Here is a 15,935-nt window from a genome sequence, read left to right as displayed (position 1 = left end):
GCCATGAACCTGGGCCCGAGTGCCCTCTGCCTCCTCGACTTAAGAGACAAGGACCCTGGCCCCTGCACTTCCACCCCCACCCTAGGCCAGACCCCCTTCCCCCTATTTCCCCACACTGACCCCAAGGGGTTACAGTCAGCACTAATTTGCCTGCATGTGGCTCTTTGGTTCAGGAGCTAACTCCCTGATGAAGGCAGTCACTTCTCACACCCATCCCAAGTAGAGCTAAACCGAAGTCTGAAACTGATAGAATGGAACAGCCCAAGGAGCCGAGGCCCCACCCACTGCCCAGTTTTTGGGGAAATAAAACTGAAGATCTGGGCCCAGGTTTCAACACAGTTTTATTGGGAGGTTTTCTGTGAAATACACTAGAGATTGGGGGAAGGGGACACATTCACTTTGCAAGGTAAGGGTTTCCCACCACTAAGGGAAAGGTTGTGGGGTGGGGCAGGGCATACTGGGGTTTGGATCCATTTTCCCACCTCCTTCTGCTTTGCTCACATTTTTTTTTTCTCAGCAAATGCCAGAGAACACAAACACAAAAACGAGAAACAAAAACCGCAGGATCAACCTCCAACCGGGCCACACCCAAGCCCTCTCCCCTCCCAGGCCTCACCAGAAGGCCGCTGGTGAGAGGCACAGTGCTCCCTTCTCAGATTGGGTGGGCCAAAGTTAATAAATTAGAATAAATTAACAAGGGCGGGTGAGGGGGGGAGGGGGCAGGGGATGCAACTTTGTGCTGGGAGGGCCCCTTCTCTCCAACACACACGCGAGTTGGTGGGGGGAGGCAGGGGCATCTCCAAAGGCCACTACAGTAGGGGTACGAGCAGTGGGGGCAGAAGTAAGCTTTTCCTCCACGTTCTTCCCAAACAGAGCAGAAGAATTAGGAGTGGAGGGGGAAGAGACACACACAAGGAAAAGAACCCTCTTTTCCCAGAATAAGGGAGGGCCAAGAAAGAGGATGCTATCCAACCCCCCGTGTCCTGAACCGTCGCTAAGGTTAAGGATTTGGTCAGTGAATCAATGAGGTGGGTGACAGGAATGCAGAATGTGGTGGGGGAAGCAGAGAATGCTGGAAACCGGGGTGCCCAGCCACACCCATCTCCCCAGCCCTCAAGGAGAACAGACTTAGGTCAGGGCAGAGGGTACCAAGGGCTGGGGTGTGGGGAGGGGGTCGTCAATCACTGGTCAGCTTCTCCAAAGACGTCATTCTGTTTGCGCTTCATGTTCTCAAAGTCAAAAGCAGAGCCTGCCATGCGCTTGTAGATGTCTTTGATGTCATTGCAGGTCGTCTCAAAGTGTGTGGTGGCATCATAGGAGCAGGAACAGAACACCTGGAAACATCCAGAGCCCCGGGCCAGGGTGAGTCGGGCAGGGGCCCTGGATGGGCAGCCAGGAGCCAGGGCCAAGAACACCCACTTACCTGGCTCTCCGAGCCATCGTCGATGGGCTCATACAAGTCACTGATAGCCACGAACCTGAGGGGCAGACAAGCGGAGGGAAAGACCTCACGACAAGCCTTACTCAACCTGGTCTCCCCACCCCCCGCAGCTCCCTGGCTCCCTCCCCTCCCCCAGCCTCAGCCCCAGCCCTTCAGCCCCTCACTTCTGGTCAATGGGCTCCAGCAGCTCCAGGGCCGGCTCAACCTCCTTTTCCGGCTCCGCCGTCTCCACTGTGGTGCTGGCGATAGCGACGTACTTGCCCTGTGCAGCCACGTTGTGCGCATACGAGATCATGCACACGTAGATGTCTGCCCACGAGAAAGCGCTCCGTTAACACGGGCCCAGAGGGTTCCCGGAAGCTCAGCTCAATTCGGGCCCACCTGCCCAGCCCTCCCCAGCCCCGCAGAGCAGGCAGCACCCAAACCCACCCTCACAGAGTGGAGTCCTAGCTAGCCAGTCGCTAGGGCGCCAAGCCTGGCGACTGCTAGGCGGCTCCCTGCTCTTAGGAATCAAGCAGACAGCCCCCAGAATGATGGGGAGAGGCAGAGCCGCCCCACAGAGAACACAGTGGAAGAAGTCACATGGGACTCGACCTACCTGACTTCCTGTTAACTTGGTTCTGGGGGATGATGATTTGGCAGGAGTTGGCATCATTGGTGTTCTTGATGGGGTGGCTGAGGATGCAGATGATGCGGATAACCTGGCCAGCCTTCCGCACTCGGTCCGGAATGTAGCTGGGGTCACAGATCAGCTGCTTGCAGCGGGCCACCTGTGAAGACACCAGAAGGCCTATCCAGACACTCCCCTCGGTGGTTGTGGGGCCGAGACCACGCTGAGGGCTGGCACCGCACTCCTCTGAGCAGTCACCACTGCCCCTCCTGTAACACACAGCTTTGCTCCGTACCTCGGGGAGGTGGGCCTCCATATGCAGGGCTGGGAAAACCCTTCTGCTGAGACACCGTGCCCAAGAGCACTCCCCGAACCCCTGACACAGCAAGTGGGCTGGAAATGCCTCTCACTGACAGAAATGGCTATGCGGGTTTCTTCTGCAGCTCTGACCCCCAGCCCAAGGCTCTTAGACCTGATTAGCAGCAGTCATAGCAGAGCCACAGTCACTGGGAAGGGGGCCTCTAAGAAGGCCAAAAGCCCCACCCAGGCCATCATGCTTGTGCTGTGCAGAAGGCTTACCTCTCCCTCCGACTTCACACCCACCACCTTGCCATTCTCCATGATGATGTCATCCACTGGTTTGTTCAGCATGTAAGTCCCTCCATAGATGGCACTCAATCTGCGGTGTGGAGAATGATGGTGTACTCCACTGCCCAGGGGGAAGCACGGCCTGGTGCCACCGCGCCCTCCCCCCACCAGCACTGGGGGACAGAGAAGGCAGTCCTGGGCAGGCAGAGCTCAGGTGACCAGCGGTTCTTCCCTGCTCTGATCCTGCCACAGACTCAGGACCGAATCTGGAGTGTTCCTTCCTCTCTGGAGCTTCCACCTACAACATTCTGCAAAGGGCCAGTATGAGGGTGGCATAAAGGCACAGCTCCTCATGAGAATGGCCCGGTAACAGAACGAAGGTCTTTGGAGAAGCCCTCTGACTCGAGGTTCAAAGGCCCCAGGCCCAGCCCTGGAGCTGCCTGACTCAGGCTGGGAGCCAAGCCAGCCCTGCTGCAGGCCTGGTCCTTCCACCCTGCACTTCCAGCCCCTGCTGCAGCATACCGCCCCCCGCCCCGCCACCAAGGCGCAGTATGAAGTCAGTCAGACCAGGACGGGAAAGGACGATTGCTACTTGCTATGGAAATGCTCAAGGGTGCCATCTCTATTCTTGGCTTTGGTCCTACTCAGTACTGTCAACAGAAAAGAACCACGCCCTCACCTTGCAAAGCCCTGGGGCAGCTCACCAAGGCCGTAGAGTGGGTATAAGTAAGGACTCTTTCCATACCGAGCCAGAGACTCACTGTACAACTTGATGCGGTTGATGGTCTCGAGACAGGGCTGGTCCAGGTAGCTGGGGGGACGGCGTCAAGAGAAGAGGCTCCAGCAGCAGCACCCCCAGCTCACCCCCACCCAAGCACCAGGCCAGCCTTCCCACCACCCTCTATGGCCTGGGGAAGACTACGGGTCAAATAAATGCACAGAAAAAACAAAAAAGGCCAAGGACGGGCATGTGGCTGAGTAGAAATACGCAGGGTGGGTCGAGGGGGAGGCACGAAGGAATGGGGAGGGCAGGGCGCAGGCCAGACGAGGGGCCCTCTGCCATGCCAGCTTCCTCTCACTCATCAGTGCGGTAGAGCGCCAAGGCATGGCCAGTGAAGTCGATGACATCCTGGCCCAAGTCAAACTTCCGGTAGACGTCACGCATGCTGGTGCTCTGGGGGTCAACACCCTCGAAGGTCTTGGGGTCATTTTCATCAAAGTTTGCCACAAACACCAGGAACTTGCGGAAGCGCCGCTTCTCAAACATGCCCATCAGATCTGTGGAAGGTGTGAGAAGAACCTTCACAGCACAGAACACGAAGCTCTCCTTCCCACCAGGCTGATCAAGAAAGCAGATGCCCCAACTCTCAGCTGAGTTTTGTTTCTGTTGTGTCGCTGAGCACCGTGTAACCTTCAATTAACCATTTTGCTCCTCACGGCCTGTTTCCCACCTGTACAACCAGGGGACTGGACTGGACAAGCCTGGAGCACTGTCCCAGCTCCAACACTTGGGGCTGTTTCACACAGGTCAAGTGCGGCCCCTGTCAGAGGCTGAAGTCCCTTCAGAAAGAGCAAGCACCCATGCGTCCCCCCCCCCCCGCCGCGCGTGGACTTCCCTCTGGGCACCCACTGTGAGGCTCAGGGCAACCGAGGGAGGACAGAGCAAAAGGGCCTCTGGGGTACTGCACAGGGAACGTGACCGTGGACAAGGGGCACCCTGTTCTGCCCCTCGCCATGGTTCTCTGGCTCAGGGAACATGTACTCACTGGAAGCCAAGGCTTCAGTCTCAGTGGATGGCACTTTATAGATCTTTCCCCCCTTGTAGACGAAGCTGCCTTCCACCACCTTGAAGTCCAGGTAGCGCGTCACCTCTGTATACAGCAGCATCTTCACCAGCTGCCCTGTGGGGTGGTGGTGGGGACAACATCAGCACAGCTTCCTAACGGAAGCTCCCTAGCTGGTATGGCTGCCCCTTTTCTGGAGCCTGACCCTCGTCTGGTCGCCCTAATCACCCCCCACACCTCTTTCATTTCTCTCACCATTGGCCATGAGGAATTTGGGGATCAGATCAACGTTCCAGTCTCGGCCCCTGCCCATCGCCTCCGGGGGCCCCTCCAGCAACTGAAAACGCTTATACAGCTGCAAGCAAGAGAAACAGAGAGAGAGCACTCAAGGACCACCCTCTCCCGCTCCTGCCCCCTTGCACCCCCTTTCCCCCTTCCCAGGAAACCTGGGGAGCCACCCTGGCCCCCTGTGGGAGAGATTAACGGGAGATGGGCCCAGGCCCAGCAGCCTCACCTCCTCCAGCGGTGTGATGGAGGAGCTCTCGCCCCCATAGTAGGGGTTCCGGTCCATATGCAGCACTTTCTTGCCGTTCACAGACATGATGCCTGACAGGATACATTCCTGGGGAAGAGGGCAACATTCGCTGCACTCCCACCTGCCTGCCTCCCCACCAGCGGCCCAGATCTGTTCCCCACCGTAAACCTGAGAAGACAGCAAAGCTGGAGCCTCTGCTCCAAAGACAGCGCCTTCCGCCCCTGGCGGCCGCCTCGCCTAAGATCAGGGATGACAGCTTCGTCTGACCCGAGTCTTTTATAACTTTGCTGGGCAAAGGGCTGAACAACAGAAGAGAAATAACGAAGTCGCTGAGAAAAAGAGTGTCCGCCAGACACAGGAATGGTCTTCGGGCAACCACTATGCCAAGACAGTCCTGTACCTACACAGGGCCGCGAGAAAAGGCAGGGAAGACACAATGCGCTGTAGAAGAGATAGACTGACAGTGAAGGGCACCAGAACGGGAAGTGAAGAAAGGCTGAGCTCGGCCTGCAATCTCAGGCCCCACCCTGGGCTGCTCTTTCCTCAAAGGACAGGAGCCTCTGACCCTGCGCCTGTGCAGCCAAGGGAAGGCCTTCTGCATCCCGACTGAAGAAGAGGACTCTCTCCAGGGGAGTGGTCCAACAGGCTTTGGGGAAGAGGAAGATAAACACCCTCACCCGTTACTGTCAGCAGGCCAAGGACAAAGGCTGCAAATACTACCCAGCCTGTAATCTCCATGGGAAACCATGGTGGGGTAGTGGGAATGTGCTCACTGGCCCCACTGCTGCTCCTTCTGGAACATTCCCTGGGTCCCCTGGCCCCATAAAAAGCCAGGAACGCAGGATGAGGGCCCAACTGGGCAAGACACCCTTACCCAGGGTCCTTGTACTTCATCCTCACCGGAATTAGCGCGGGATCGGTGGGGGGGGATGCAGGGTGGGGAGGATGCTGCGTGCGAGAGATGGGTAGGGGCCGGGTGGGCGGGGTCAGGGGCGCGGAGAGGGGACCTCGGGTCGCCTTGGGGTGCGTCTTCGGACCCAAGACGCCGGGGTGGGGGAGAGAACTGGGGGGTCGGTCCTGGAGAGTCGAGGGGGCGGCTAGGTAGATGGCCGCTTCTCGGAGACTGGGCCGCGACCGTGAAGAAAACCCATGTCGCGGGCGGGGGAGGTGGGGGAGGCGTCAGGCACGGGGCTGTCTTTCTGGGAGACTCAAGCGCCGAGGAGGCAGCACCGAGGACTGCAGTGACGGGAAGATGGGGTCGGCGGCCGGGGGCGGCAGCGCCGCAGGGAGGAGGGGGCGATGCGGGGCCCCGAGCCAACGAGGCCGCACTTACGGTGAGACCGGTCCCCAGCACGATCACATCGTACTCCTCGTCCATGGTCAGGCCTAGCTGCCGGCGCGCGACGCTCCTCCTCCTCCTTCACCACAGCAGCCGCCGCCGCTGCCGCCGCACTGGACCAAAGATGGCGGCGGCCGACGCCGCTTGACCCCTCCGCCGCGTCAAAGAGTCCCGGCCCCTCCCCGCGTCTCGCCGCACCAGCGGGGGCCACCGCCTCCCCGACTCGCCTCCCAGGAGGAGTGGCCCGGGCCCGGGTCCCAGCTCCAGCGCGGTTCCGCGGGCGGCGTCCCTCGCCGAGGGCCCTGAGTAGACTGAAGAGGGGCGGGGCGGGCGGGGCGGCCGGAGGCCAGTGCTGCGGCCCGCGAGGGATCCGTGCGCGGGAGCCGCGCGCGACCCGCCCGCCCCGCCCCCCAGGAGGCTGGGCGCGGCGGGCGCGCGCCGCTGCGGCAGCCGGGGGCGTTCCCCTCGGGATGGGAAGCCGGCTATTGTCACGACGATCTCCCCACGCCCCCGGGGCACTGGGCGCCCCGCTCTTCCCCCACCCCGCGCGCCGCAGCCCCTCCGTACCCTCGCCAGTTAGGGGCCCGTCTTGCTGAAGACCCTCCGGCCTTCCCTTTGGCCTGGCTGCGTTACAGCTACATCCGGGCACCTGTCCCCGCAGCCCTGAGCCCAGCGCCTCCCCTCGCGCCCTGTGCAAAATGAGTGACAGGAGTCCTATGAGCATGGCAACCTGTCTTTATTAGGAAGGAAACCACTGAGAAACCCAGCCTCCTGCCAGGCACCTGGCCGTAATAGGCCAGAAAACCAATGATCGCACCCAGGCCAGTTGCTGTGCAGGTCCCTTCCTTCTCACGCCACAGAGATAAACCCTAGTGTACTGCTCATTATTAGCACAACATCACCAAAAGACAATGACACCAGCCAAGCAGGACACTTAAATAGTACTTCCACAACCCCCAAACGCAGGGGACGTCCAGCTTCTACCTGCTGAACGGAGCCCCATAAAGGCTGGGGTGGGGGCTTTTGCTACACAAAAGCACTATAAACAGCAAGGGGAGAAGACACAGAGATGAGAATACAGAAGGGGCAGGAGAGGGGCCCAGAACGCATGTCCTCTTCCCCCTGCAGCGACTGGGCCTGGAGGATCTGTCTACTATCTATGAAGAATATGTACACCTTGTTGATAGAGGTGGGGGGTGGGAAGCCCCTCAGTGGGTTGAACAGGGAACAAGACAGGCTGACGGGAAGTGGGGGTTCATGCTATAGTAGGCAGAGGGGACTTCAGTCCAGTGTGCCTCGAGGTGGGAAAGCAACAGCCTGGACGCCATCACGCCCGCAACCCCCCGCAGGAACAGGATCACACAATCTGGGTCAAAGAGATGGTGGGGCCCTTGTGGTCGTCGAAGCGGTCCATGGTCTTGAGACTAAGGATCATGTGCAAGCCGTAGGTGAAGATGAACAGCATGAACAGGGAGGTGAGCAACCCCATCCAGATGCCGGGGGAGAAGAAGCCCGCGCAGTCGCTGGCGTAGGAGAACTGCTCGCCTGTCACGTTGAACGCTTGGATCTGGGAGCGACACAAAGGAGCGTGTGGCCCACACACAGGGAGACCCAGTGAGTTCCCAAGGTGGCAGGCAGTCCACATGGGAGGGGGCACTGTGGGGACAGGACTCTCAACTGCATTCCCATTCCCCATTCCCAAGCCCAGGCCCAGCCCCTGAGACGCTAGCACTCCTCGGTTCTCTACTCCCTCCCTCCTGCCGGCTCCAGCCCACCCACCCCCCCACCCCCCCCACCCCCCCGCCCTGCACCGTGTCCCACCTGGAAGTCCTGAAGAGTCAGCTGCCAGAGTGAGGGCTGCAAGCGGGCCACGAGGAGATGGCCGTTCTTGCTGAGGCTGCTGACATACTCGCAGTGAAAGGAGTAGACACTGGGCCCCGTGACCTGGGAGGCATTGAAGTAGGCCACGGAGCCATTGCTGTGGATTTCCAGGCGCTCCATGGTAAACCAGTGCCGGGCAGACACCGGGTAGAAGCGGTTGGCCAGAATGAACCTGAGGGAAGCCATGTGGGGTGTCAGGCAGCTGGGAAGGCCGGAGCCATGCCAGCCCGCCCACATGTCAACCAACCCTCGGACTCACCTGAATGTCACTGTGGTACCAAAGAGCTGTTCATAGGTCAGCGAGAGCCTGCAGGGCCGGAGTAAGAGGTGATCTGTTGGGCTCTGGGAGGGCCCCTAGCACCTAGCAGCTGAGCAAGTTCCTCAGGCCTACGCTACCTAAGCTGCCCCAGGACCTCACAGCCACCTGAAGAGGCAGCGTCCCCACCTGACAAATGAGAAAACCGAGGCCCTATCCCATCTAGGTCGGAACCCAGCACCCAAGCCCCCCCTGCAGCTAAGAGCGCCTTCCTCTGGTTGCCATGAACCCGCCCCACTGCCCTCCTTTGAGCTCCCCGCCTTGGGGTTGCTGACATGCGCAGACTGGACTTCGGGGATAAAGGTGGTCTCTCTCACCACAAAGGGAGGCTACAGAAGCCCTTGAACTAACTCGGTCCTGGCAGACACCCTTGGCTGTCACCCTGAGGCTGTTCAGGGGTGGGGCGGCGGGAGTGTCAGGTTCCCCAGTGACTGGGAAGTATTAACAACCCAAGGTCCAGGCAAGGACTAGAAGGCATGGAGAGGCAGAGATCTGAGCAGGCCCCATCCCAAGAGCCCTCCACCAGCCCCACCCCACAATTCCACCTGCTTCCCACAGCGACAACCCCCCAACACCTGCAGTGACAGGCACTTGCCTTACCTGGCATAGGAGTCATTCCAGAAGGAGCCAGTCAGGTTGAGCTCCTGGACCCCAAAGGTGAGGGAGGTCAGGTCCTCCCAGTGGTCCTTGTATGCCACTGAGAAGTTCTGGGCCCAGAACAGGATCCGAGGCGCAGTGTCATTGTAACTCACAGGCGGATGGACGGCAGCTGCCGCCGACTGTTTTTGCAGCAGCTGGCGACCTAGTCCCCCGGCCACCATGGCAACATCACGGGCCACCTGCGCAGACAACCCACAAGCCCTCTCTCAGTGGCCCTGAGGGCATGGCCCAGAAGCAAGTGACCTGCCCTCCCTGTGCCCGCTGAGCACCCTCTCCAGCACCTGCAGTCCTACTGCTCAACTCAGAGGCCCTTCGGCCAGGAAGCTCTTCCTGGCCGACCCCTACGCCCCTGAGCTCCCTAGTGTCTCCAAATTAGAACCCTTGGACACAGTGTCCCAACACGGCAGCCCGTAAGGCCCACTAGGCCAGAGGGAAAGCTGCAGCCTGGAAGGAGGAAACGGGACTTTCTGGTTCATCCTCGTCCCCCCCCACAGGCCCAGGGAACAAAGCGGCCCCCTAAGGCCCTCTGCTCAGAGGCACACTCCCTCCAGGGCCCTGCCGAAGGGGACACGACATACCCTGGAAGGGCGCACCGCTGTGAGGGCTGCTGTGTACGGGACGTCTTCAGACTTGAGCGTGCTCAACACCTGTCCGATGACCTCATCTGAGGAGCAACGGGGAGAGGCGAGACCCAGGTCACGCGCGGCTCCTCACACGAACACCCCGACGCCAGCCAACAGATGGCAGCCCCGAGGCTGGGCCGTGCCATGTGCCCCATTAGTGGCCTCTCTTAATGGTGTTCAGTGGGATCACCTCGCTGAGGCAGGGGCCGGTGTCTGCGGCGGAAGTCTCCCACGCCTGGCACCTGCCATGTCCTCTGCGGTGGGCCACTGAGCCCTTCACAGCTGGCTCCATCAACCTTCACCAGTGTTTTCATTTCCATCAAGGGTCCCTAACAGCGGGTACATCTTACCCCAGCCACCCCCCGCCTCCCCGGGGACACCTGCGGCCTCAGGAGTTGGCTCCCTAAGGCCAAGCCCTAACTACATTAAATGAGAAAAGACACAGGGATCTAGAAATCTCCAAATTCACTTATAGGTTTTCAATGACCCTTCCACGGGGAAAGGCTGTCCTTTTTATAGCAGAAAAGTAGTCCTCAGCTCTGATTTTGAAACGGTGCTGGTCTATTAAACCCCAAATGCTAAGCTTTGCGCTGCCAGCATGGAGACTGACTCCGTACATTCTGCCATGGAAGGCCCCCAGGCGTGCCAACACCCTGCCCAGCTGAAGAGGGGTGAGGCCTGGGGGTCCGCATCTTTCTGCTCAGCTGCCAGTTGTTCTGAGAGGCCGGAGGGACACCCTGGAAACGCAGAGTGACTCAGGAGCTCTGAGGCAGCTCTCTGAGGCCAAGGGCTCAATGAGGTTGGAAAATATGTGCCCTCCCCGGCCTCACTCACCATTGCCCGTGAGAACTTCCCTCGGCGCCATCAGACCTGAACTATGGGAGAGAGGCAGAGCATTAGAGCCCCTGCCAACGCAGACAGCTCCCCGCCGCCTGGGGACGCCTCCCCTCCACTCCAGGCCGCCATCCTTCCCTACCAGCCCCATCTGATAGCACGCTCGAGCCGGGGGCTCTGGAAGCCACGCTCACTCCTCCCCCTGCACCTCTGCCGACTCCACGACCCTGCCCTTGCCCCTTCTGCCCCAGCTTCACAGTTGCACTCAAGGCCCCGCCAGCTGCTCTGTGAACGTGTCCCGGCTGGAGGAGTGAGCCCCCAACCAGCGGGGCCCACGCCTGTCTCATCTCTGGAGCCCAACAGGCCTCACTGAGGGCCAGACACGAAGTCCTGAGTCACCGCTGACCAGAGGCCCTTCCCGCCTCTTCCAGGCACACGAAGCACCTTCTGCTGTGGCTTCAAGGTACTGAACAGGAGCAGGGCTGTCTCTAGCTGGGCTGTGCCACCACAGCCAGGCACCTCGCCACACTCCAGGCTCCGAGGCCGGGACGTACCTGGATGTGTAGGGCAGGCGGATCAGCAGCAAGGCTGGGAGGCTGGCATTGAGCTTCAGCTCCCGCAGCGTGGCCAGGTCCACGTGCAGCGGGCTGGCCCCGAGCTTCTCCTGCAGGTACGTGCTCAGAGTGCTGGCCGCGTACCAGTCAACAGCAGGAAGCACCAGAGAGGAAGGGGCCAGGTCCAGGGCATTCTGGGGGCCAGGGAGAGGCAGAAGGATGAGTTAGCAAGGGACTGGTGGGCCTGGGCCGGCCCCCAAACCTCTCTGGCGGCCCCATCTGGCAAGGGACACCCACACCCACACGCCGGGAGTCTTATTTGAGGTCAAAAAAACACCCCACATTCCTGGCCCGGGAAACCTCAGGCCTTTCTGCTCCCAAAGCCAGTACCTCCGTTTCCTAAGGGGACAGTATTTACTGTGTTGGGGGAGGGAGTGCAGGACAGCCCCCGTGGCCCTTGGCTGTGAAAGGACTCTCACCTCCAGGTTTGAAAAGGCGCTGTCCTGCTTGTTTCCAAACACGCCACCATAGGCTGTGAAGTCCTCAATGCTCAGCTAGGGGGAAGCAGAGAAGACGCCTCAGAAGGTGGGGCCGGGGCCCAGGCAGGGCAGACACCCTCCCCTGCACTTTTGCAGGGACAGCAAAATCTCATTTACAATCACAAAGGGTCAAGTTAAAAGAGTGAACAAAGGCATGTTTGGGGGTAGGCAGTGGAGGAACGGAAGGTTCTCTTTTTTCCTTCCCGCACTCTCCTGGTAGGGTGAGAAAACATGGCAGGTGGTCACGGGGCTGGGAGGAAGTCCGCGGGCAGGGCAGCGGGCAGCTGACTTGTGGGAACGTTAGGATTAAGAGTCGGCCACCTGCCTGCAGATGAGGAACTGGGCTGGGAACAGGGAAGCTGGGGGAGGGGCTGGGGGCAGTGAGGAACAGTCACTGGGCTCCCCCTCACGTCCCATCCGCTGGGCAGCAGTCGGAGAAAGAGAACGCGCTCCCGGTTCCAGCGGCTAGCACCGCCCACGTCCGGGCCGGACAGGGCCCTTTTTAAAAGAGGGCAAGAGGTTCCTTCCTTGCCTGGGTTTGGTAGAAGAGGGGAGAAAGGTGAAGGTGTTGGATATGCTGAAGAAGGCACTGAAGTCTTCCGCGTGCTCCGGAGCACAGCAGCTGACCGCATTCCTTCCCCTCCATAACCTAGAGCTGTCCTCCGGCTCCAGCTCCCCGCCCCGACTCCCGGCCTCCTCCAGCTCGTGCCAGTTAGGCCCAGAGGCAATCTTAATCAGTCTCCCCCTGCTCATTGTGTTTAGTATACACACTTGCCCAGCCTCCTCTTCCCTCTAGACAGGAATCCTAACCCTATGTGGCTGCCTGAGCCCTCACTCTGAAAAGCCCACAAATCACCACCGTGTCCTCTCCGTACTCCTTGCTCAAAACTGCCCAAAGCTTCCTGCCACATTTAGGCTGCAAGCACCCTTCCCCCACCTCACCCCCTGGCTACCTGGCTAACCACCTCCCACCCCTTTCTCTCCCTTACCACCCTCCAGCCACGGCAGCTCCTTGCCCAGGGCCTTTGCACCTACTATTCGCTCTGCCAGGAACCCTCCTCCACTCATACCCACATGGCTCTGTCCCTCTGTCCATTTAGGCATCTGCTCAGATATCCCTCCACGGTGAGCCTTTGACTGATCACCCTATCTTTATTTTTAAGATTTTATTTAATTATTTGATAGAGATCACAAGTAGGCAGAGAGGCAGGCAGAGAGGGGGGCGGGGAAGCTGGCTTCCCGCTAAGCAGAGAGCCCAATGCGGGACTCGATCCCAGGACCCTGGGACTACGACCCAAGCCGAAGGCAGAGGCCCCAGCCCACTGAGCCACCCAGGTGCCCCTGATCACCATATCTTAAACAGCATCGCCAATCGTTCTGTTCCCTTGGCCTGCTTCCTTCTCTGAGAACTGTAGCACTGACATTGTATCATACACCGACTTAGCATTTACTTGCTGCCCTCACAAGAATGTCAGGTTCCTCCGGGCAGGGACCTGGATTATTTCTGCTCACTGCTATGTCCCCAACATTTGACACCTAGTACCCAGTGGGAAGTCCGTATCTGGCAAACGAATGAATGGATGGATGCCATAAGGAAACCCCAGATAGATGTTTTACAAGGGTTAAAAGAACTGCTCAGTCTCTGGTATCTTCGTTTTCCAGATGAGGAACCTGCATTCACAGATTATCTCACATGTCCAAAGGCTGGGAAGTAGTAGAATGAAAACTGAGTTCCAGTCTAACGACATGATTTCCCACCTCTTGGAAGGACTACAGGCCAGTATAACCATCACTATCTGCCCACAGACCAATGGAGCAAGACCACAAGGGGAACAAGCCACACAGGCCACCACCAAGGAAGGAATAAGCAGAGGCTCGATAACCTCCCGAACGCCCTAGAATCTCCTCCTGGGCCATATGCCTGCTTTGGAGGCAGAGATGAGCATGGCAGGGAAACTGTGACCCGGAGCACAAGTGGGGTGTGTGTGTGTGTGTGTGTGTGTGTGTGTGCTGGAACCATAAACCACGGAACAGCAGCCAATGGTCGCACCTCTACCAGCCCTGTTCCTTGGCAGTAAAACCAAGATAATGACATCAGCTTAGCACTGTGCCTATGAAACACTCAATAAATGATCATGTTTCGATTATCTCTATTATGATCATTAAAGTTAGAATCACAACTCTGTCACCCATCAGCTGTGTGACCCTAAGCAAGTCATTTACCATCCTTGGACATAAGTCTTCCCATCTATAAAGAGGGTTGATAATCCCCACCACGAGGGGAGCTCAGATAAGTGCTCAGTACTCAGTAGGCATCTGGCCTCTGACACCCCCCCAGCTATCACCCAATCAAGTCAGTGCCATTTCAAGGGCCGCAGCGTTTCCACTGAAACATCTCTTGCAGTCCTTCCCTAGAGAGGAGTCACACGTCCCTACAGTTGGGACAAGGTCACTGAAGCTTCCTTTGGGGAATGGGCCTCAGTGTCCTGGGAGGAGGGGCCTTCTTCCTGATGACTGAGGGAAAGAGGGTTGCGGCGGGCGCACCTTGTCCTGCAGGAACAGCAGCACATTCCGAGGGCCCAGCTCCAGGGCGGGGTCTAAGTAGGTAGACAGCTGCAAGTCGCTGGTGATGTGGCCCTCGTGGGTGTTGGCCGCAGGACCCCACAAGTCCCTAGCAGGGGACAGAAGAGGTGCTGTCAAGTGGGGGCACATGGCTTGGAATCTGAAGCTCATGGGCTCCCATCGTGTTGTGTGGGGCCCCGAGTCCTGACCCCGCTGGCTCACTATGGGCCGCCGAGGAAGGGACAGTTCCCCTCTGCCCCCCTCGGCCGCCGCTCGTTGAGGACAGCCCTGGAGCCGGGAGAGGGCAGCTCAGCCGCCGCGGCGAGCAGCGCAGCCAGCCCCGGCCCGGCCCGGCCCGCCACGCTCACCGGTCACTCGACCACAGCACCAGCGGCACCTGCTGCTCCGCCGCCGCCACCGCCATCAGCAACAGTGGCAGCCACCGCATTTGCCAGAGTGCTGGGGCCTGCCGCGTCCCCGCCTGCGCCCGAACCGCTGCCGTCGCCGCCATCACAGCCTCGGCCTCCACCGCCTCGGCCGCCGCTGCCACCGCAGATCAGGTGACAGTCGCCTCCGCCCGAGCCCCGCCCCACACCTCCATTGGCTCGAGCGCAGGCCTGCTCGCCAGATCAGCAGATGACTGGGCAAAGCTCACGCCACTCACGGCCGCTCCTTTTCTCGGATTGGCTGTACGTGTCTCCAGGCGCGCGCGCTCCAAGTAGGAAAGGCGGTAGGGCGGAGCTCCGCTGGCCCCCAGCGCGCGCCCCCTTCCCACGGGCTGGGTACGGGAGTGGGGCGGGGCTGGGGCGGTTCTGCTCCCTCGGTCCCCCACACGCCCGGCTTCGTGTCTCCCCGCCTTAATCTTCCTTCCGCTTAAAATTGCAGGGGTGGTTTTTTTTTTCCTATAGATGGACTCTCCCTGAGACAGGTGAGGAGGGAAGAGGACCCAGGCTAATGCCCGGAGGAAGGTCCAGCACTGAAACTGGGCAGGGAGGAGGAGGGTCCAAGAGAGATCAGAGAAGGATCTTCAAGGAGGACGGGAAGAGCATCAAGAGAGGGAGAAAGGGAGAAGCGTGGTTTCAAGGACACCACAATTAACCATGTCAGGGTCAGCTGCTGCCAGGAAGCAGGTAAGATGAGGACAGAAAACTTTCTTGGACTTAGCAACAACTGGAGATTTTGCAAGAGCAATGTCAGTGGGAGGAAGGAGACATCCTTGTAGACTGTCTTTTCTCGGTGTGCTTTAAAGAGAGGAAAGAGACAGTGACGGCTATAGTCAGAAGGTGGGAGACACCACCTCAGATGAATTGGAAGACTATTATCTTTTTCTGTGCCATTTTTGATTTCTCAGAATGGTGACTATTAGAAACAAACAAACAAAAAGCTAGTAACTATAATCCAAGATTGAACTCGCATTAAGGATATGTGCACTGATTGATTTAGGAGGAAGTGAACTGACACCTGCAACTTAGTTTGAAATGCACCAAAAATAAAACGGAGGGAAGTGTGAGTACAAAGATAGGTTTGCAGTAAAGCAATAATAGTAAAATGTTCGTGGCAGAACCTAGGGGACGAATCTATGGGTTGGTACTGTAAGCTTTTTTTTGACCTTGCTATATGTACTGGATTTAATGGTGACCCCCTGAAATTCATTATCCATCCAGAACTT

General features: G+C 58.9%; 2 protein-coding genes across 2 annotated transcripts; both read right to left on the bottom strand.

The window, feature by feature from the left end:
- Nucleotides 1-323: 323 nt before the first annotated feature.
- Nucleotides 324-6,625, bottom strand: GDI1 (GDP dissociation inhibitor 1). Its single transcript, XM_032329942.1, has 11 exons — nucleotides 6,292-6,625; nucleotides 4,938-5,045; nucleotides 4,679-4,778; nucleotides 4,406-4,540; nucleotides 3,719-3,917; nucleotides 3,319-3,450; nucleotides 2,631-2,730; nucleotides 2,040-2,211; nucleotides 1,606-1,750; nucleotides 1,424-1,478; nucleotides 324-1,334 (listed from the first exon to the last, which is right to left on the bottom strand). Exons 1-11 carry the CDS (start codon nucleotides 6,334-6,336, stop codon nucleotides 1,182-1,184), a joined length of 1,344 nt encoding a protein of 447 aa, XP_032185833.1. The 5' UTR covers nucleotides 6,337-6,625; the 3' UTR covers nucleotides 324-1,181.
- A 389-nt stretch (nucleotides 6,626-7,014) lies between these two features.
- Nucleotides 7,015-14,854, bottom strand: ATP6AP1 (ATPase H+ transporting accessory protein 1). Its single transcript, XM_032329941.1, has 10 exons — nucleotides 14,635-14,854; nucleotides 14,249-14,375; nucleotides 11,645-11,719; nucleotides 11,166-11,359; nucleotides 10,612-10,652; nucleotides 9,733-9,818; nucleotides 9,095-9,333; nucleotides 8,438-8,485; nucleotides 8,119-8,350; nucleotides 7,015-7,864 (listed from the first exon to the last, which is right to left on the bottom strand). The coding sequence occupies exons 1-10, from the start codon at nucleotides 14,775-14,777 to the stop codon at nucleotides 7,655-7,657; spliced, it is 1,395 nt and encodes a 464-aa protein (XP_032185832.1). The 5' UTR covers nucleotides 14,778-14,854; the 3' UTR covers nucleotides 7,015-7,654.
- Between the last annotated feature and the right edge of the window lie 1,081 nt (nucleotides 14,855-15,935).

Source organism: Mustela erminea, chromosome X, assembly GCF_009829155.1.
Source record: "Mustela erminea isolate mMusErm1 chromosome X, mMusErm1.Pri, whole genome shotgun sequence".
Lineage (NCBI taxonomy): Eukaryota > Metazoa > Chordata > Mammalia > Carnivora > Mustelidae > Mustela > Mustela erminea.
Note: the sequence above shows the minus strand (reverse complement) of the source record. Positions and strands in the feature narration are given on the sequence as shown.